Source organism: Ictidomys tridecemlineatus, chromosome 6, assembly GCF_052094955.1.
Source record: "Ictidomys tridecemlineatus isolate mIctTri1 chromosome 6, mIctTri1.hap1, whole genome shotgun sequence".
NCBI classification, from domain to species: Eukaryota; Metazoa; Chordata; class Mammalia; order Rodentia; family Sciuridae; genus Ictidomys; species Ictidomys tridecemlineatus.
Window position 1 is genome coordinate 159,989,245 of NC_135482.1, and position 21,720 is coordinate 160,010,964.

General features: G+C 36.2%; 2 protein-coding genes across 9 annotated transcripts in view; both read right to left on the reverse strand.

Annotated features, from left to right (window-relative positions):
- The window catches only part of Zc3h13 (zinc finger CCCH-type containing 13), an 81,353-nt gene extending 77,167 nt beyond the window's left edge, over positions 1–4,186 (reverse strand). For 5 of the 8 annotated variants that reach the window (XM_078015986.1, XM_078015984.1, XM_078015983.1 and 2 more), the window contains exon 1: positions 4,104–4,186. The gene's annotated coding sequence lies outside the window, so the exon portion shown is untranslated. Of the gene's footprint in view, positions 1–3,814 lie in introns of all 8 variants that reach the window. The other 3 variants (XM_040281504.2, XM_013365655.4, XM_040281505.2) reach the window with 2 other exon arrangements.
- Positions 4,187–4,569: 383 nt separating this feature from the next.
- Positions 4,570–21,720, reverse strand: part of Cpb2 (carboxypeptidase B2) — a 49,024-nt gene continuing 31,873 nt past the window's right edge. The window contains exons 7-11 of the mRNA XM_021720797.3: positions 18,745–18,855; positions 17,487–17,580; positions 11,523–11,725; positions 8,942–9,029; positions 4,570–5,147 (exon numbers count right to left, since the gene is read on the reverse strand). Coding sequence (XP_021576472.2) covers positions 4,963–5,147; positions 8,942–9,029; positions 11,523–11,725; positions 17,487–17,580; positions 18,745–18,855 — 681 coding nt within the window. The 3' untranslated portion in view covers positions 4,570–4,962. The remainder of the gene's footprint in view (positions 5,148–8,941; positions 9,030–11,522; positions 11,726–17,486; positions 17,581–18,744; positions 18,856–21,720) is intronic.

The following is a 21,720-nucleotide window of genomic DNA, read 5'->3' on the forward strand; positions in this document are numbered from 1 at the left end:
GAGAGGTGCTGTGGACCTTTAATCAGTGAGGCCTAATGGAGGTCCTCAGACCACTGGGGACAGGGATACTCTCAAAAGAGATCATGGAACCTAAGTTGGTCTGTTTGTCTCTGCTTCCTGGCTTGTGATGCAAGCAGTCTGGTTTTATATGCGTTTCTGCAGACTGTGCAGCCTTCCCCAGGGGCCCAAAGTGATGGGACCAATCTTGAACTTGAACTTCCAGAAGTGTAAGCCAAAATAAACTTTCTTTCTTCCTAAGTAGCCTGTCTCAGGTATTTTGTTATAGTGACATGAAATTAACAAACCATTCATCTAGGAACTTCTATCAATAGTCAATAAAAAGTTATTAGTACAGAGACATTCATGAATTTTCACACATAAAATGCTTTTGATTACAAAGAACACAATATATAACTTTTAAAATTCCATTTGTCTGAAAATACATACATAACTACAATGCACCAAATATTAATTTAAAACTATGTAACCAACTTAAGTAACAATTCGAATTTTCAATCCTATTTAATAGTTTGGGCCCACAAAGAAGATGAATATTATAACAAAATAAAATGTAGATTTCATTAAGGAGGAAAATCTTTTCAACTTATATTTGAATAGGCTTCAAAGAACCTTATAAATGCTTCCAAGTAGAGGCGTTAGGAACAATAAGATATAAATGCTGTCAAAGAGACTTTCCTATTTCTAAGGTCACATCAATAACTTACTAATTTAATTTATTCTCTTCTCTGAACGTTTTCCTCCATTTTTGATTTGGTTTAAGTTGTCATCACACTTCCACTTGCATCATGTTTTCCCAAACACAGGCATCATCAGAGCCAGGTAACACTGGTTCAGGCCTATTCAGTTATTCTACTTCTGTCCATTTATAGAATAATAAATATCTGGAGTTTCTATAATCTCTTTTCAATTAAAAAAAAAAGGGGGACACCAGCTTAAGAGTCTACTGATTAAAGTAGTCTTAAAACTGGGAATTGCTCCTCTGCTCCAGGAACTTAACAATGTCACAACACATTCAGACGTTCCTAAGATAGATACACTGAAAAAGGAGAAACTTAGAAGGTCCTCTTTTTGAATAAATAATTATACCTGAAGCCTGATTACTAAAGTCTGGTCAACAAAACATATACAAATTGAGATTCTTTTATCAGTTTGGGACTGACCACAAGTATTTTGGATTTCAGATTTTGGAATGTTTGAAAACATAAGATAACTTAGAGATGGGACATAAGTTTAAACACAAAATTCATCTGTTTCATATAGACTTTATACACATAACCTGAAGATAATTCTATAAAACATTATTAGTGTGTCTGTGTTTTAACTACAACCATCACATGAAGTCAGTATAATATTCCACTTGTGGTGTCATGTCAGTGCCAAAGAATTTTGGATTTTGGAGTTTTTCAGATTTGGGATGCTCAACCTGTACAGATGTAGTACCTTCACTTTTAATCCATTATTACATCTTTCCTGTGTCTCATCTACTGGTAACATAAATGAAAGCACAACTCATTTTAATATGGATAAGTAGCAGCACAACACTAGAAAACTGTTAAATAATTAAGCAATTTAAATTACATATTACTAACTAGTCGTAGGACAAATCTCTATATCCAAATTTCGAAGATTAAAAGCATTATATCAAAAATATTTAGATTCTTTAGATTCTTAAAAGGAACGAAAACTGATGCAGAGGTTTGAGAGAACTTTAAAAAATAATTTTCTAAAAACAATAAAACAACCTTCCACATTGCTAATCTGTAGATTTAAGACTAAAACTATTTCAAACTGGACTCCAAATAGAAGCAACAATATATGTATTAGCAAGGCAATTATGTAGTACTGTACAGTAATTTATTAAAAAGACTGTGCAAGGAACATCCTTTGTTGGCAGCTACTATAAAGTGAATAGATTTACAACATATAAAACTATTTTTATAAGAATAAAAGACTGTATAATATAGATATTTATATATGTATACAGATATATGTATATAGGTGTGTGTGTATATATATAATATTGTGATTGTATCTCCCACCAGTTAAATTTTCACTGCTATTAAATACCTGGTAAAAGTACTTCCACCTCTATATAAGATGGGCAGGGGGTAGATGAACAGAAAACTAATTCTCCAAAAAAACATAAGTGAAACAATTTTTGCTTTCCATATGCAAATACCAATGCATATTAGAATATAAATCAACACTGATGACATTAAAATTTTAGTGATACATAGAAGTTAAAACAGCATTCATTTATTATATTCTAGTATTTCAAAATTATATTACAGATATGAAATTGAGATAAGTTTTCACATTTAAAATATGCAACCAATGTTCATTTGGAATCACCATTAATCTGGAAGTCAGTAAGTTGCATACAGTTGGCCCTCCATATCATTAGTTTCAACAAAGTATGTCTGAAAAATATTCAGAAATAAAAAGTGTGTATACTGTAAACGTTCATTTTTCTTTTTCCCTAAATAACACGGTATAGTAATAATTTACATAGCATGTACAATGTATTAAGTATTCTAAGCATAGAGATGATTTAAAGTATTCAAGAGGATGTGCTTAAGTTATATTCAAATACTATGTCATTTTTAAATAGGGACTTGTGCATCCAAGGAATTTAGTATACAAATCAATCCCCTGTGGGTAATGAGGGTCAACTGTATATTTGATAAAAGTGAATCCTATCAGATGCACAAGTGAAAAGTCTTTAGTTTCTAAGTACACTATTCTTACAGACACAAATTGCTACATGTCTGTATCAACTTTCCTAGTGTCTTGTCTGTTATAATCTAAATATTAAATTGGAAATTATTTGAAAATTTATAGATTATGTCCACAAAACTCTTCAAAAAACTGTCGCTTAAGTCAGTATTGCCAAATATAACAGAACTAGACCCAGCTACCCCACACCACATACGCACAGACTGTACTGCATAATTATATGGATTTATTGCAACAGTATCATGGACTTTGAAAACTTGAGGCGTCAAGATCATTTCACAAACTTTTAAAATTACTTCTTTGAAAATCCAAACATCTGCAAAGATTACACACGCCCAAATTTTTCAAAATAGTTCAAATTAGTTGAAAGCCCCATAATACAACTGAACATTGTATTCAATGTTTGGACCTTGCCCTCCACAAACAAGATCCTACCAAAATCGCAAATATTATCAACTCTGAATAATTTTCAGCCACATAAATTATAAGCCTGTTTAGAAAAAGAAAATGCCAAATGTCAGACCCTCTCCTTTTACTCCACCTTTCCCAATTTCGGACAGATAGTTGCCAAAAGTAACTACCTAGGGAATGTAAGAATAAAGTAGCACTCCTCAACTCCAGGACGTACGTCGTTATCACTACCGAGAAATAAGCAAGACACATAATCAAAAGGAAGACCCCCTTTTTCTCTAATAGGCTGGAAGGCGTAAAGAGGGAAACTCTAAATCTAGGGGGGGGGGGGCGCACCCTTTCAAAGCATACAAATGGGAATGTCGCGCCAGGGTTTCCATTGCCTGTTATCAAACAGGAGAGGGGCACAATCTTGTGTCTGTGTCGACCTGTTCCCCCCTAGACAAAGGTCACAATCATAACTACAACAAGAAACTAGGTTTGAGCACAAGAAGTTATTACAGAACTAGGAGGGGGATGCTTAAGCAGAGTTCAAAATCCTAGCATAACCTAAAAGGGGACGGTGGACAGCCAACCCAGGCCTCCCCACTCCGGGCCCGGCCGACGCCTTTCCTCAGACACCCACACCAATTCACTGAACGCTTACCTCCTCCCCAAGCACCCTCCCTAAACGTAATCCTTAGGTGTCACTGTCGCCTCCGCTCCGAGGAGCTGGGGAGGCGACTCTCTGTCCCCGCGCCTGGCCCCGGGAGGAGGACGACGTGAGGGAGGTGCACGCGCGGCTCCCGGGAACCGGCCCTCGGCTAGAGAGGGGCCCGCGGGGCGTCTCAGAAGTGGAAACAGACTTCCGCTTCGCCAGTGTCAAGCGAGAACCGGACGTAGGAAAAAACAGAACCAAGAGACTGGAGAGTACGAAAAGGCAACGAAAACACTACCAGGCCGCTAGGAGGATCGCCTCAAAACGCCGCCGGAAGTCAGGGTTTACCCTGGTCCTCTATAGACCAAGGCAACTTCCGGCCGCCGGATTAGTCGTCAGCGCGCCGGCACCGCCCCTTGGTGGACACGCCTCCGGGGCGTTAGGTCGGCTGCGTGTTTCGGGCGTTGGTGATCCGCACTTGTGTTGTGAGATCGCGGGGAGTACTCTGGGAGCTAGGGGCCGGTGAAACTCGCCCTTAAAAGTAAAGTTAAGGACTTTCCTCTTTTTATTGTATAATTTTTTTGCAATAAACAACCGCGCAAAACGCCATATTCGTTGCTGAAAGTAACCACAGCCATTCATTCGCTCAACAATTGTTTATGGAACCGGCTGAGCTGGAGCAAGAGGTGATATTTATCTCATGTTTGACACCCCTCCCCTTCCAGGGCCTTTGTCTATTACTGTGAAGCAACTGAAATACACGGTTGTGTTTTTGAAGATGCAAACAAATTTATTGACAAATCGGGGAAGAAATCTTTAGTGTATTCCTGGCCACCTTTCCTTTTGTTGCAAGATCCAGTGATCTGCATGAAACTAATTATTAAAATTGCTTGAGATAGCTAGTCAAATATCAGAAAGCAAAAGATCAGTATCTGGGCTCTTACAGATTAAAAAAAAAAAAAGTTAAAAACACTCGTGAACTCCCTTGTCTATCGTGATTTCCAAGTAGCATGCATTTTGTTTTTGACAAAATCAAGAACGAGGCAAACCTTTGATCAAAACAATGGATCAAGCTTAATAGAAACTTGCACAACGATTTGGTTTTTGCTGGAATCAGTAAATTAATAATATGGAAGCAAAGTGAAAAATCAAGAACATTAAACATGTCTGACTACATGCCAAGCTATTTTAGCAACAGCGGCGAGAGCTTCTGTACAAGTGGGTTTGATGTAACGCTCAGGCAGCAAGAATCCATATCTGCCTTTATCTCGAAGTTCAATTGTAAATGAATATTTGATGCCCAAATCATAGATCCAATCATCGGAACCTCCAGGAGCTAGGTCTAAAAGAAAAAAGAAAATGCTTTTTGAAATATAACTGTCAAAATTAACAATGGGATATTTTCTTGTAAAAAATGAAAATGGCTTTGCTTTTTTTCTATAACCTATGTTTCCTATAGAAAGTAGAGATTGAGGGAAAGCAGGTTAAGGAAGAAAACAAAAATGACCCATAACTCTCCCATAATCCTTCGAAAAAGTGATAATCACCAATAACTTTTTTTTTAATATTTATTTCTTAGTTATTGGCAGACACAACATCTTTGTTTTGTATGTGGTGCTGAGGATCGAACCCGGGCCGCACGCGTGCCAGGCGAGCGCGCTACCGCTTGAGCCACATCCCCAGCCCGCCAATAACTTTTTAATGTCCTTTTTTTCAGTGCATGTTTTTGTTTAATTTTTTTCTTACTACACAAATAAAATCACAGTGTGCACACTGTTTTGTAATATTTCTAAATATTATCATTGTGATATTTCTAAATATAGTATAAGTTCAAATCTACACCATTTCCTATAATCTCATAGCATTGTTTTGTAAACCTAGATATAATTATTTTAAATGTTTATTTAATTGGGTACCTTTAATTTTTTTCTAATTTAACTAATAGAAACAACTTCACAATGGGCATCCTTGCTTATAAATAATTGCTTCTTTGTTTCTGTAGGCTGTTCTTTCCTTCAAGTAGATTGGCTAGTCTAAGGTTATGTACTTTATTTTTACACTTATGAGGCATGCATTTTCAAATGTACTTCAAAAGAATTGAACCATTTATACTTCCAATAGCAGGTTATGAACATGCCCACTTCTCCCTCCTACACCATTAATGGAAATTATGCATTCCAGCAATGTTGTGGGTGAAAAATAATATTATCAATTCATGTTTCTTTCATTATCAGTGATTTGCACATTTTGTTTGATATATTTATTATCCATCTTTATATTTTATATCAATTATCCTTGCTCATTTTCTACATGGTTCATTTACAGATTGTTCATAAAAACATTAATGCTAATAGCCCTGTGTAATATGTGGAGAATTTTTCTCTCTCATTTGGATTTTTTGGCTGGCAACTCAGGTTATGGCTGGGTTTTTGTATTTTAACATCTGATCATACTAGAATTTATTTTGGTAAAACATTTGTTAATAACTAAGTTTTTATTCTAAATAATGTCATGTTTTCCAGCTCCATTAATCAAATAGCTTCATGTTCTTAATTGGCTTGAAATACCTTCTTTATGAGGTACCAGATCTCATATGTTTGAGTATTTTTCTCTATTCACTATTCCCTTCTATTGATTTGTCTCTTCCAGGATCAATTCCATAGTGTCCCAATTACTATAGGTTTATAATATACTTGTTGGGGGCAAATTCTGTCTTACTAGTCTTATTTTCAGTATTTTACAAGCTCTTCCAAAATTTATTTTTCAAATGAATTTCAAACTCATTTAAGTGTTTATTGGAATTTTATTAAACATGAAAATTAATATTTTTTATATTTCTTTTCCATTCAAAACATGTAAGCTTCTCCTTTTGTCTTATTTTATATACATCAATAAAATTGTCTAGGTTTTTCAAATGTGTCGTATGAATTTATTATGTATTTGTGTGCACACATATATACCTAACAATAAATCCTTATATATAGTATGAATCTATATGTGCATGTGTATGTGTATGTGTGTGTCTATACATACAGTCAGATCTTTTTTACTTTCTTTTTTTTTAGGTTTAGGGATTGAACCCAGGGCCTCATACAGGCTAGGCAAGTGCTCTATCACCAAGCTACATCCCCATTTTATTTTCTGATTGTTCTTATAAATAAAGTTCTAGATTTGTGTATATTTCATTAGTAATCAGTCACCATACTTACCACTTTTATTTACTAATATTATTGTTTAATTTTCTAGTTTTTCAGATAAACAATTGTATAATATGCAAAAATGATAATCTTTGTCTCTTTCTATCTATAGATTAAGGATAAACTATGGGATTAACTGAAGAGTATATTCATTTAAAAAAGCATAGATTCATTCCTTCCTTCAACACATTTCTGATAACCATGACCAATATCTGACATTTTTTTCTTCTTGCCATTCCCCTGTGCTTACACACACATATTTATAGATGAATCCTGGGTGAATAAATATGTGGAGACAGACTGATGTCAGCATAACAGAAGGCTGCTCTATAAGCTTCTTCAAACTCAAGGCACTGTTGTTAATGCTATGGGGAACAATAATAGAGAAGAAGATGGGAACCAAGAAAGCTTTGAATTGTGAAGATAACTGGGATTCCTCTGTAGCAAGGCAAAGGCATGAGTCTAGGTTGTAAAGTCAGCAGTAAACCATTGACACCATGGAACAGAGATACCATGTTGACCAATGTGCCTGATAGTCTGGGGTAGAGAAAGTGAGAGATTCTGGGACTTCCCACTAATAGGGCATCTAGTGCTCAAGCAACTTACTGAAAATATACAAATGTGATTTGTTTTATCCTACCACACATCATGTTTGTTAAAGGAAACTCTAGGGCTTTGAATATATTATGTCAAGACCTTGTCATTTCTCCTCCCTGGACATCACTCTCCTTTATGTAGTGGCCACTTACATTAAATGTCTCTGTAGAGAGGAACCTTCCCAGGCCACTTGAGCTAAGTAGGGTCTATTATCTACAGTCATTCTCAAACCTATAAGCCTATTTTATTTTCTTCAAAGCACTTTATGAAATTACACTATATTTTACCATTTATTTACACTAGGAGCTGGCAAACCTTTTCTGTAAAGGAACAGATGTTACATATTTTAGGTTTTGTGAGCCACATGGTCCCTGTTATAATTACTCAGCTCTGCTGTCATGGAAGCCCTCATACTCAGTATGTAAATGAATGACCATGATGATATTCCAGTATACTTACTTATACCCACAAATATGAATTTCACATAATTTTCTTGTGTCAAAAAATTATATTTTTCTTTTGATTCTTAAAATCATTTAAAAACAGGAAATAATTCTTAGCTCACAATTTTTATAAAAATAAGCAGTAGGCTAGATTTGAACTTCAGGATGTATATAGTTTGCTGATACCTGGTTACATATTTATTTTCTGTTCATCTTATGCCATCTACCTTCCAGCTTCAAAAGGGAAAAATAAAAGCTGGGTTTGTGACTCAGTGGTAGAGCACTTGCCTAGCACATGTGATGCACTTGGTTAAATCCCCAGAACCACATAAAAATAAATAAATAAAATAAAGGTATTGTGTCCAACTACAACAACAAAAAAATTTTTTAAAAAGGAAAAATTATTTTCCATAATCCCATGGTGGGTACAATAGATTCTCTCAATAAATATCTTCCAGCAGAAATTGATCAAAAAGCATTCAACTGTAGTGTGATATGTGTTATACTCTTGAATATAAGCTATTACGAAAAAACATCTATGATAAATGTCATCTCCTATTTGTATAATGTACAACATGCACAACCTTATGTAATGGCCCTGGGCATCTTATACATTCTTTCAATCCTTTATGACCTTTTTTCCTTTACTTAACTAGTATGGTGCCAATTCTATAATTCCTATTCTATGATTATAAGCATAATTCTTTAAATATCATTTTGGCTTCTTTTTGCTGTGATCATTTATTAATACAGCTTGTTAGTACTGTCACAGCTATTCTACTTCTATTTTTAATTATTGTAAAGATTCAATTTGGAAAAATTAAACCTACACATAAAAACTGAACACAGATTTCTTTAGTACCACACAGTTCTCCAAAATTTTAGGAAGAAATACTTACATAAAGTCTCTGAGCCACTGCCATGTGTATACCTGGTATTTTTATTAATACTCTCAATAGCACGAACTGCTTCACTGGCCACCAAAGACTAGAAGCAATAGGATATGGAATTTCAGTTCATGTGAAACTTTGAACCGGGACAGGTAGAAGTTTCTAAAAACACAATCATATTAATTGAATCAAAGTGTTTATACAAAAAGTATGATTTGTCCAAAAAGGAAAAATAAGGAGAATAATACAACAACTAAAACACGTTTTCCACTTCATGGCAATCACAACTGGGTGAACTTATCTTCCAATGCACTGCAAATTTGATTTAATTTACATAAAAATAATTTTCACATAACTTTTCAGGAATTCATTTATTATATGAAATGAACAATATATTCATGGGCTTGTAGTTATTCCATTCCTAGACAAAATTACCATCAAATTTTAAATCTAATTTCTCTAAACTTGCACATGCCCATTGCATGCATGAGTTACTTCTCACTCTTTCCAAAAACTCTTATTTTCTTCTTGTATAAAATGTTTAGTGACTTCCAAAGACTCATCAGGCAAAAAGGATTATGCCCCCAAGATAGAGCAGGATAATGACAAGTACCCTTTTGACTATACTTGGTTCCAACTTACAAAGATCTTTTCTGAAGTTTCCACTTAACCCCCATCTTTTCTGAACTAGCATTGGGACTAACATTATGTGTTTCACAATCACCAGAGGAACATCATTGGATATTATATTGTGACATTCCTTTGTTCAAAAATTACATTTAATGGAAACTAATTGTCTACATGACAAAATACAAATTGATTCTATTATTAAAACTCCTTTGCAAGTTGACCTCTTCTATTTCCCGATGGTACCACCTTCCATGCCTGCACCCTAGCAGTACCCTAAACATTTTTCCTGTGGGAAACACCATGTTCTCTGTGTGGAAGGTCCTTCTATAGAACTCCTCTTTTAATGCCTGGCTGAAATGGTACCTGTTCCTCGACTTCAGTGGCATTTTTAATTCCTGTTTCTTTACAGGAAGTCACTCCTTAATAGACTTCAAGAACTGGGGCTATTTTATCCTCTCACATATTTCAGCACTCCTCTCTTAATGAATTAGGGCCACCTCCTGCTCTCCCAGTAATCAATAAGTTCTGCTACCTGTGCCAAGGGTATAGATATTTGTGATATTTACTTATGACCAAGCTCCCTGATCACATGGAATTATCCTAAAGGGCAGTCTTACCAAATGCTTCTTTGAATGTCTATTGAATACAGCATCGTATACATAACAACTCTCAAAAAATATCTGTGCTAATAATAATGCAAAAATAAGGCAAGTCAGTTTCTTCCAAATCATGATACCCTTTAAGTTCTTCAAAGGTAATACTAGTAAAGACCACCTTAAATTTTGCCTTTGAGAGGAAAAAAGGAAATCACAAGAGTTAGACATGGTGGCACATGCCTGTGGTCCCACCTACTTGGGAAAAAGAAGAAATTAAGAAAGCTCCTCGAGTATCAAATATATTTTATTTAGAGACAGGGTCTCACTGAGTTGCTTAGGGCCTTACTATGTTGCTGAGGCTGGCTTTGAACTCGAAATTCTTCTGCCTCACCCTCCTGAGATACTAGGGATTATAGGTGTCTGCCACTATGCCCATCAAGATCAGACAATATTAATGCCATTATACTCTACTGTCTGTAAATCATCTACAATGAGGAATTGATTAAATGTAGCCACAATCCACCAAGAATCTTTGCATCCTTTGCCATCATCCCAAACAAGGAGCATCTGGGATCACAGAGTGGCAAGAGGATAGCAGCCTGTGTGGGTCCTTTTTGAACTTTTTCTACTGTCCACTGCATTCAAAAAAAACAAAACAAAACAAAACAAAAAAAACAGACTGTTGGGGCTGGGGCTGGGGCTCAGCGGTAGAGTGCTTGCCTAGCCACATACGAGGCACTGCGTTCGATCCTCAGAACCACATAAAAATAAATAAAATAAAATAAAAGCATTGTGTCCAACTACAACTAAAAAAAATTTGAAAAAGAAAAAGACTCTTGCCTCAACACAGACATCGGAGTTTCTTTAATAGCACCACAACTTTGGGCATTAGGAGGTCAGTGTGTAAATTATTTCCACTGCTAATACTAAAATAATGACTGTAGTTCTGGGACTTAATCTATGGTGGACTGTCCTAGGAAACTAGTGACCCCAATGCACTTCCACAATTCCATAGACTCTTGTGTTTGCTTATATGACTTCAAAAGCAGATCAGTCCAGGTTACTGTAAGGCTGCCCTGACCTTCAAGGAATTTGATGTTTTCTTAGGGAAGCTATCTGCTTGAATGAATTTCATGACCTCCTAGTAAGGCCAGTTCTTTATCTTCCCTCTGTATCTTCTTTATCTTCCCTTTTCTGAGCCCTGACCCCAGGGAAACTCTTGACGGAGTTAAGCCATGATGTAAAATCATCTACCCATTTGTCCTCTAAAGGAGAAAAATTTCCCCACAGTTTCTGACTCTTTAACTAAGTGTTATTTTATTTTTGAAATGCTAATGAGAAAAAAATCATTAAATAGCACTTACCAGTTCCTCATGGTCTTTGCTTTTGCTTCTATTATAGGAATATGGATATAGTATCTGCTGGGCATATGAATGCATGCTAATGTAAGCTTTAATATGGTTGATATTTCTCCTCAAGAAATCAGCCACTGCCTTCACTTCTGGTTCAGACTCAGGATAAAGTCCACAGTAGGTTTCAGAGCACGAAAAACTTGAGGCACCTTCCTCTGTAGTAAAATTGATAAAGAGGAATTTTAAGGGGATGTCCATTCTACTGTCATTTGGGTTGCCCTGACAATGTGTGATAATATCTGTGGTGCAGCAAATTCAGATCAATGGATTAGGTAAGTTATATTCCATGTATGTATAACTGGTCAAAGTACACTCTATTGTCATGCATATCTAAAAAGAACAACAACAAAAAAAGATAAATGGATTAGGGAGAGCTCTGGAAGGAACATATTTCTTGTGTCTAGTAAATGTTGTTCAAAAAGGCCTTTTCAAACCAAATATTTACATGTCCTCACAGCAGATCTTCTAAATGTCATTCCCAGATCCTGTCTCCCTTGCTGCTTGGGGGCAGCCATCTCGCAAACTTGAGAAAGCCACAAGGAAAAGTCTCAGAGATGTCAGTCTTGCTTCCAAGCTTCTGGTTATGTGAAGAAGCATAAATTGCATTTTCTTTCATCTCAGTTTGTCTGATATTTGCAGTTGGGAAATTGTTAAGCAGTATAAGCCACTAAAGAATAGCCTCCCTTGGGAACTCAATACGCAAGTCTGCCTTGTGTGTCACTTTTACCTTGCTAACATGGTTCGTAAATAAAATGGGATGCTAGTATTTGATGCAAGGATAATGTTTATTCATTCCTTTAAGAAAATAAAGTACACATCAGTTCAACACTCCTCCCTCTGTCCCTAATTCACAGGTGTGGAGCTCTAGGGAGCCACATCTGACCCAAAGAATAATTCCCAGTTGAGAACAGTTGAGGTCCCAGAATTAGGTCTTAAATTTGTGTCTGCCAATTTGAATCCCTCCTATGATAACCTGAAATCAAGACTAAGATTCTAGTCTCAGTCCATCTTCTTTCTGGAACAAATTAGAAGATAACAATAGTCATATTACCAACTTACACCCAAAGAGCACATGCTAAGTGTCAAAAATTGTGCTAAGATTTATGGAATGTCTAATTTGATCTTCACAGCGACCCTATAAAGCATACACTGTTATTGTAGGAGATGTAAACTTGACACTGTTGGTGGTAACCATTGTTCCCCATAACAGGCTCTGCCACATGTTGTTAAGCATCCAGTTACTTGGTTCTACTCTTGACTTTCCCATTCAGGAGTCATATGGTGGTAGTCATTTTAAGCCTATCTATGCCTCCATTTTCTTATCTGAAAAATTAACGAGTATTGAATGAGGTTTAAGTGAACTGCATACATATGGTCTGTGTTCCATAACTGCTGCTATGTATCATTGCTATCATTATCGTTGTCGTTGTCATCATTATCACCATGGATTGGGACCCCAAAAAAGCCAGTGTGCACCACAGAGATGAAATGGGGAGAGGGAGGGATCACTTGGCTGCCCTACAGCGCTCCAAGGCCAGTTCCTGTCTACTTGTGAGTCCAGCTGTGTTCCTGCCATCAGGCTCCATGAGCTACTCCAACGTTCCGGCAGAGTCTTCCTTTTTAATGTGAGCATGTTCTGCTTTCTTCTTGTTATTTGAAATAAAAACAACCTTAAGCATTTTCCCCACAAGGAAATGGGCTGAACATCCAAGTCCTTTCCAAGTATTTTATTTATTTTTATTAAAAAATAGATTTTCTAGGCATTTTTATTTGTTTTGATTGGTTAAATCATTTTTGATAGTTCAGTTACCTTTAAATATCCCTGTCCATTTTTTCCTGGTACACAGAAATACAAAATAAAGATTATTTATTTGGAATGGAGGTTGGAGAAGACATAAAAACATTGAAAAGAGAAACAGTCCCCTAATATAAATCCTCAGTCTAAGACTGTTCAACAGAAATATAATGCAAATCCCATATTTATCTTAAATTTTCAAATAGCCACTTTAAGGAGAGTCAAAAGAAATAGTTAAAATTAAGTTAGTATTATAATTCTTGAATGCTATGTGTATAAAGCCTTCACCACTTTAAATCAATGTAAAAATAATTCACGAAATATTCTTGTACTAAGCCTTTGAATTCCACTGTGAATTTCATACTCACCACATGTGTCAATCTAGACAAGGCTCAGTAGACAGACCTGATTAGAAGCTACTATACTGGCGGTAACATAAAAATAAAAATGGCTAAAGAGTGGTCAAATAGAGAGGAAAATCCTTTTCTGGGCCTTAGAGACTTGCTGACAGGGCAGACTGTCACACATCAGCTTCATGCTGGGAATTGAGTCAACCTGGTGGAACAATTTTCTGAAATCTAATACCTTGCAAGGTTTGAGAAATATGAGATTGGCCAGATTGCCTCCTGAGCTGGACATTTCAATGGACTTACAAAATGTATAAAAACCCTAATTATCATCCATTTCCAACCACCAAACTTGTGTCAATCCTGCTTATTTTACCCAAAGAATGCTAAACTGCAATTTCCACTTCTCTTTGTTATAAAAACCCAAGACCATCTTCCCTAGGTGGAGCACTAAACCGATTTCCCAATTTGTAAACCTATTCCACACTCAAATGAAACCCTTTGTTTTTATTTTAAACTTATGTATATATTTTTTTGGTTTACACCGGATAGTAACCTTCAGTCTCTCATTCTGTGACTATCATTCAAGACATTTCAAATATTTTACTGGAAAGATCCCTAAAGAATCAGGAAACTTGAGTATGAGACTGTTTTGCTCTTAAGCAGCCACGTTAATCTGGGCAAACCATTACATCTCATCTGTACCTTGAGGCACTTGGCTACCAGATCCCTTCAAGCTCAAATATTTCTTTGATTGATAAACATGGAATCAAGAACACTCTGAAATATCTAAACTAAGTTACTTCATAGAGACAGAAAGTGAAATTACCAGAGTTGGGGGGAGGGTTGAGAATGAAGAAATATTGCTTAAATATTATAGAATTTCTATTTAGGAAATAGAAATAGTTTTGAAAAGAGTAATGGTGGTTGCACAACATTGTGAGTGTAATTAATACCACTAAATCGTACCATTTAAAAAATTTACAATGGCAAACTTTATGTTACATATTTTACGACAATAAGAATAATTTTTAAAAACATAACAAAAGAAATAAAAGATTTCCCATTGTACAAAAACTTTGTAGTTTAACTCAATATTTTCGAAAATGAATGGTGCTGTATTACTAAGTTTGACACAGCTCTTCACATCTCCTGTATATGGACTGAATTGCTTTCCCAGAATTCATATGTTGAGGTTGTAACCCCTAATGTAACTGTGTTCAGAGATAGGATCTCCAAGGTAATAAGGTTAAATGAAAGTTCTAAGAGTGAGGTTCCCAATCCAACATGACTGGTGCCCTTAACAGAACAGAGAGAGGGAAAGAGACACCAAATAGGTACTTGCACAAAGAAAGGCCATCTGAGGATACAGCAAGAATATGGCCATCTTCAAGCCAGAGGGAGACCTCAGGAGAAACCCACTCTGCTGGCACCTTGATCTTGGTCTTCTATCCTCCAGAACTGTGAGATGACACAGTCACCCAGTCTATGGGGTTTTGTTCCAGCAGCCCGATTAGACTAAGACACCTCCCAGCAACCTACCCACTACCCATCTCCAACACACACACACACACTTTTAATAGAGAAAAATAAAATGAGCATAAAAATGAATAGGTAGTCTTGATAAGTCACTTCCTGTTAGTTCCATGGCATGATCTTTTAAGTAAAGTACCATATAGGCACATTCTGATTGTAGGGTCAAGGAAGAGATGAAATTTAATTCTTTCTTACAGTCTTGTTTGCATAGCACTGAAGAGATATTGGTGATTTTTGTTGTATTGGGAACTCTTGCTTATATGTTTACTGCTTGCTATTTCTGCTTTTAACTCTTGTGTAATGTAGTAAAACCACAGCCTGCCTAAAAGGACACTGAGATCTTTCTTGAAGACAATAACAGAATATATTTTGACTGCCTGGTTATTCAAACAAGAGGACACTGACTTCAATGTGAAAAGTACAACTGAGCATGCAAAGAGTTTGGAGGTAAAATAGGAAGTTCTGAAAGCGAAATGACTGAAGAGAGATTGACTTAGAAGAATTTTGAAAAATTCAATCAGCCTAGGTTTATATCCTAGCTCTGGCTGTGGTTTAAATTAGTCTGTTCCTTTTGAAATCCAGTTGGAATCTAATCCTCACATAAGATATTAAGAGGTGGGACCTTTAAGAAGTGAGGAGGGTTTTGTTCTCATGAATGGGTTATCTTGAGAGTGGGCTTCTTGTAAAATCTATTTTGGCTACATTTCTCCGGGACTCACTGTTTCTTGCCGTGTGATGCTCTGTGCTGCTTCGGAACTATGCTACCAAGAAGATCATCATCAGATGTGACCCCTTGAACTCAACCTCAATGAGCCAAAAACGAACATCTCTTCTTTTTATAACTTTCCCAGTCCATAAATTGTTGTTATTAGCAACCTAGAAAGGACTACGACAAAACTTAACTTTTAAAGTCTATCTATGCTAGTTAAATCCAGGAGGTGAATATATGTGAACTGCTTGGCACTTAATAACCTTCTGTTTACTTGGATTATTTTTTACATGAGCAACTGCTGTTTGAGTCCCTGTACAGTTATCAATGCTACAGCAGCCTTGGGCCTCTGTGAACACTCTTCTTTGGCAATCCCAAGGGTGGCTCTTAGTGGGACACACAGAGTGGCTGGTTCCTTCTGCCCACGTCAAGATTAACTACTCCTTCCTGTGTTCCTCCTGCATATGGAATTCCCAGGGCAACTAAATGCTTCCACAGGCTCATTAAAGCAATATTCTGTGGGAGCCCTTCACGTACCAAGCATCTTGCTAGGTAAAGAGTGATGGCCCCGCCCTCAAAGAGTTCTAACCTAGAAAGGCAAGGAAGTGAAGGAGCAAGGTGAGTGCTGTGTAGTGAGGCTGCCACATGTGCTCTGGGGTACTGGTGAAGTTCAACATCACAAATTTTTACTTCTTTTGAAGGAAATACATACAATCACATACTGCATTGTGCAAAAATGTGGGAAAATGAGTATGTTTCTCTGGGTGCAATAGCTTGTCCCTACAGAGCCATGTGTACCCATTTTCAAAACTACATTGATTTAAGCTCAATGTTCAATTTAGCTTTGTTTTATAGCATTAGTAATACTACAAGAAAAAAAAAGATGAACTAATGCCTACCTCCCTGAGCACAAATTGTTCTCAAATCTTCAAATCAATAGTCACTGAGCATTTTAGCTCATTCAAATCAAAGAATGATAGATTTCCACTGTGCTTATCTTTTTATATTTTTTTGCATTATTTTAATTACTTGCTATTAGCTTCTTGCTAATATTCATAAAAGAATTATTCATAAAAGAATTTAAGAAACTGAATAGTGAAAACAAAAGGAAAATGTATTCAAACGCTATAATAGAAGCTAAATGTTTACCAGCACAATTGAAAAGAAGAAGTACTACTGCCATCCCAGGTCTGTGAAAGGCTAAGTTATTTATTTACTAAGAAAAGGTCTTCAACAGTCACTTCTTTATTATTCTTGGATAATAGAATCTTGGAATTCTGAAGCCAGAAGGGACCTTAAAGAACTGGTCTTACCTCCCTTTACCTTAAAGATGAAGAAACATCAAGGAGGAAAGAGCAAAGTGACTTGCTGATTCTAGTCAACATTCATAGTATTACATTTACCTCAAAAGCTTATTATTTAAATTATTCCCCATTTCATATCGGGCTCCCCTGTAATTAGTTGGAATTCTCAGGCCTTTCTCACCCTCTTAATGAAGAGGCAATATTAGAAATAAGCAAGTAACCTACCACACCAGTGTTTGGAAGCAAAGTTCCTATTCAGGTCTGTTCCAATACAACGGTTGTTCTCATGGGAAGAACGGTTCTTTCTCCACATTCGATTCTAAGGAAACAAAACAGGAACAGATAACCAAGGTGGTGTTTGCAGCTCAAGGAAAGACAGGACTTATGAAGCCCAAGGGCCAGGGTTGGGTTTCCCTCTGCCCCCACCTCAACCTCTGTCTATCATCCTGATGCTGCCTCTGCAGCTTCCCCTGACATAACCCCCATCGTATCCAGGTCTCAGTCAGGTTCACTCCAGCAAGTTCAGTTTGAACCAAACAAAATGGTCACATTTGCTGAATTTTGATCTATACAAAAAGAATTTTTTCATTTGTTTCCACTAGGCTGCTTATGAACCTTCTTGTTTAATCTTGTTTCCTTTAAATTAATTTTACACACAGACAGATTTTGAGTTCCTTCAAAGAAAAGCAAAATATTTTAACTGTGTCTCAACTCCTAACTCTGAGTCATGAGTTTCGATGCTCTCTTTTGATATGTGTGTTAATTAGTCTTTTTCTTATTGAGATGCATGCTGAAATATGTATTAATTATGTATTGTCTGGGATTTGCATTGAATAATATGAGGAAGGTAAAAGTGGATGGTGCATACAGACAATACAAAGTTGGCCACGACTTGTGTTAGGGTTTGGATCCTAATTGTCCTCCTGTGTTACAGGCTTGGTTCCCAAGCTGGGGGGCGATTGGGATTGGTGGAACCTTCAGGAGGTGGGGCCTAGTGAAGGAAGTCATTGAGTGAATGCCTGGAAGGGGATGTTGGGATTCCAGGTCTCCTCTTGCTCACTCTTTGCTTCCCAGTCACTATGAGGTAAGCAACCTTGCCCACCACATGTACCACCATGATGTTCTGCCTTGATACAGGCCCCACAGCAACAAAGCCAAGTGACCATGGACTGAAACCAGGAGCCCAAATAAACTTTTCCTTCTTTTAATTTGATTAAAATTTAATTTGATCGTCTCAGGTATCTTGTCAGAGTGATGAAAAGGTAACTAACAGGAGTTGACTGTACTTGAAGCTGTGTAATGAATACATAAGAGGTTACTATATAATTATGTTCATTTTTATTTATATTTAAAATTTTCCATAATAGAAATTAATTTTTTTCATAATAAGATCCTTATGCTAAGATTAAGGAATTTTCTATGAATAATTCAACCTGTAATTCTCATATCCCAGGCACGTTTTGCTTTCTTCACTTTCACCTACCTTTTTCCACGTGTAGTCATAACCATCCACATTAATTACTGGCATAATGTAGAAATCCACGTGTCTTAGAAGATTGGTATATAGCTTTTCTTTTTCATAGAACTGAGTTACCTACAAATTAAAACAAATCCATTTAATAACATCTCACTTAAGTTCTTCTAAATTTAAGTCTACTTTTATATGTGATTTTCTTTTATTTTTTAAAAAAATCATTTGTCATGTTTCAATTTGTAGATTTAACTTTTGGGAAGAGTATTCATTAAAAGGATTGAATTATTGGTGGTAAATGCCCTGCACATAGTGTTCCTATTTAATGGAGGCAGAAAATAGAACAATACTTTTTTTCATTCATTAATTAATTAGTTTATTTGCAGGGCTGGGGATCTAACCCAGAGGCTTGTTACATGCTACCACCAAAATATATCCCCAGTCTTTAATCCATACATTCTTTAAAATTTCCTTCAAAAAACAGAAATAAGTATTTATTAAATCCCTTGACAAAGCAAAAACCTAAATTCAGTTCAGCTCCTCTTTCGATAATCCATATTAATCAGTACATATACTAATCTTGTCTTGTTCCCCCACCTGATTAGACGGTATTTTCTACGTTGCCCTTAGAATTTGTTGTGAAGTTGAATGCTAGAATTGAGTGTTTTAAAATCAGTGATAGTTTTCCTAGGCACTCAATCTAAGTTCCTAATATATATACTCTCTGAATCGTGTTCCTTTGTTTTAGACTCATACCCAGTTTCAAGTCATACATTTCAGCATTATCCAAGGGCATACACAAAGTCCATTCCAAGTGACCAAATATATAGGCAGGAGAACCAAAGAGACAAGTTCTGCCTAGTTAAATAAATTCAACTTGTGCAAATTTTTGTCTTAATTTTTTTATTGTGGCAACATTGCTCCATTTTAATTTGTGGTTCTGTTTATAATTGTTTCCTTAAACTTTACAAAAGATATTGATAAGAGGGCTGGGGATATAGCTCGGTTGTTAGTGTCCTTGCCTCACATGCCCTAGGCCCTGGGTTCAGTCCCCAGCACCACAAAAACAACAGCAACAAAAAACAGATATATTGGTAAGAAATGCTTTTTTTCATTATTGACAAAGATTTTTAAATCCTACCTTAGCTATAGCAAAAACTGTTTCCCCTTTAAATACTTAGAATGCTATACCCATGTTTCCATTTAATAATCACAAGAGTCATTACAACTTTTTGCCAGGATAATTATTTATAAAACATGAGAGAAAGGAAAGAAAAAAATACAAGTTGTTATTGTTTTACTCTACTTCAGGTCAGAAATAGAAGCTGAATAAAAGGAAATTTAGAGAATGAGAAAGCCATTTTTTAAATAGTTAAGCAAGCAGTTCAATAAATTTTTGCGTTACAAATTTGTAAATCTTTCTTGGTGTCATTTTTCTGCAGGAATGTAGCATTTATCCTTAGAATAATATCAGGAGAGTCTATGACTTTACAATGTATTTTAAAAATGCATTTGTCATTTTAATTTTTCAATGTTTGCTGAATTTATAATAGATGTGCGATGGTGGATTTCTTTATTTGCATTGCTCTCTTTATTTTTCTACCTTTATCATTGTTTGGATGAGTCTTTCAGCAAAAAGTTCAGCTCTGAGAGATGATCAGGGTTGGCCCGGAATTTCTTTCTATATAGGCAGGCTCCAGACAATGGGAGAGTGAGGACTGAAATAGTCTCTGCTGTGAGTGCCAAGCCCTGCCTTCATGTGAGCTGCAGTTGTCATCCCTGGAGTAGGGGAACCTATTTTTCCTTAAAGCAATTATTGTAATACAATTGACATACCAGAAAAATTCACTGTTTAAAAGTATAAAATTCAGTGGTTTTTAGTATATTCACATAGTAAAACAACCATCACCAGTATTTAATTCAGAACATTTTATCCCCACCCTTCCACAAAACAATCCAAGTGCAATGGTGCCCGCCTGTAATCCCAGCAGCTTGGGAGGCTGAGGGAGGAGGATGGCAAGTTCAAAGCCAGCCTCAGCAAAGGTGAGGTGCTAAGCAATTCAGTGAGACCCTGTGTCTAATAAAATACAAAACAGGGTTGGGGATGTGGCTCAGTGGTTGAATGAGTTCAATCCCTGGTACTCAAAAAAAAAAAAAAAAAAAAAAGAAAAAAATCCATGCCCATTAGGAATCATTCTCCTTTCTATTCCTTCCACAATCCTGGCCTTTGGCAAAAACTAGTCATCATTTTGCCTGGTTTGCCTGTTTTGGACATTTCATGTAAACAGAAGCATAAAATATGTAGCTTTTTGTGCCTAGCTTCTCTTGCTTAGTATAATATTTTCAAGATTTATGTAAAATGTAGCATGGATCAGTATTTCACTTCTTACCAATGCTGAGTGATGCATTATGGTTTACATATGAGGTATCCCTCAAAAACTCATGCATGAGACAATGCAAGAAAGTTTAGAGATAAAATGATTGGGTTACGGAGAGCCTGAACCTAATCAGTGCATTAATCCACTTGAATGGATTAACTCGACAGTCAATGTAGGCAGGTAGAATGTGGCTAGAGGAGGTAGGTCAGTGGGCATGTGCCTTTGGGGTTTATATTTTGTTCTTGGTGAATGAAACTCTTGCTTTCTACTTCCTGGTGGTCATGTCCTGAGATGCTTTCCTCTACCATTCTTTTCTGCCATGATATTCTGTCTCATCTTGGGCCCAGAGCAATGGAGTTGGTGTCTATGGACTGAGACTTATGAAACTGTGAGCCAACTAAACTTCTCCTTTAATAATTCTTGTCAGAACTTTTGGTCACAGTGACAAAAAGGCCGACTAAGACAACATTCCATCACATTTTGTTTGTCTGCTCATAAGTTTGTGGACATTTGAGTTGTCTCCACTTTTTGACTATTATGAATGGTATTCTTATTAACATTTGTAAGCTAATGTGTCTAGTTACCTCAGTATAAATATGGTAATTCTATA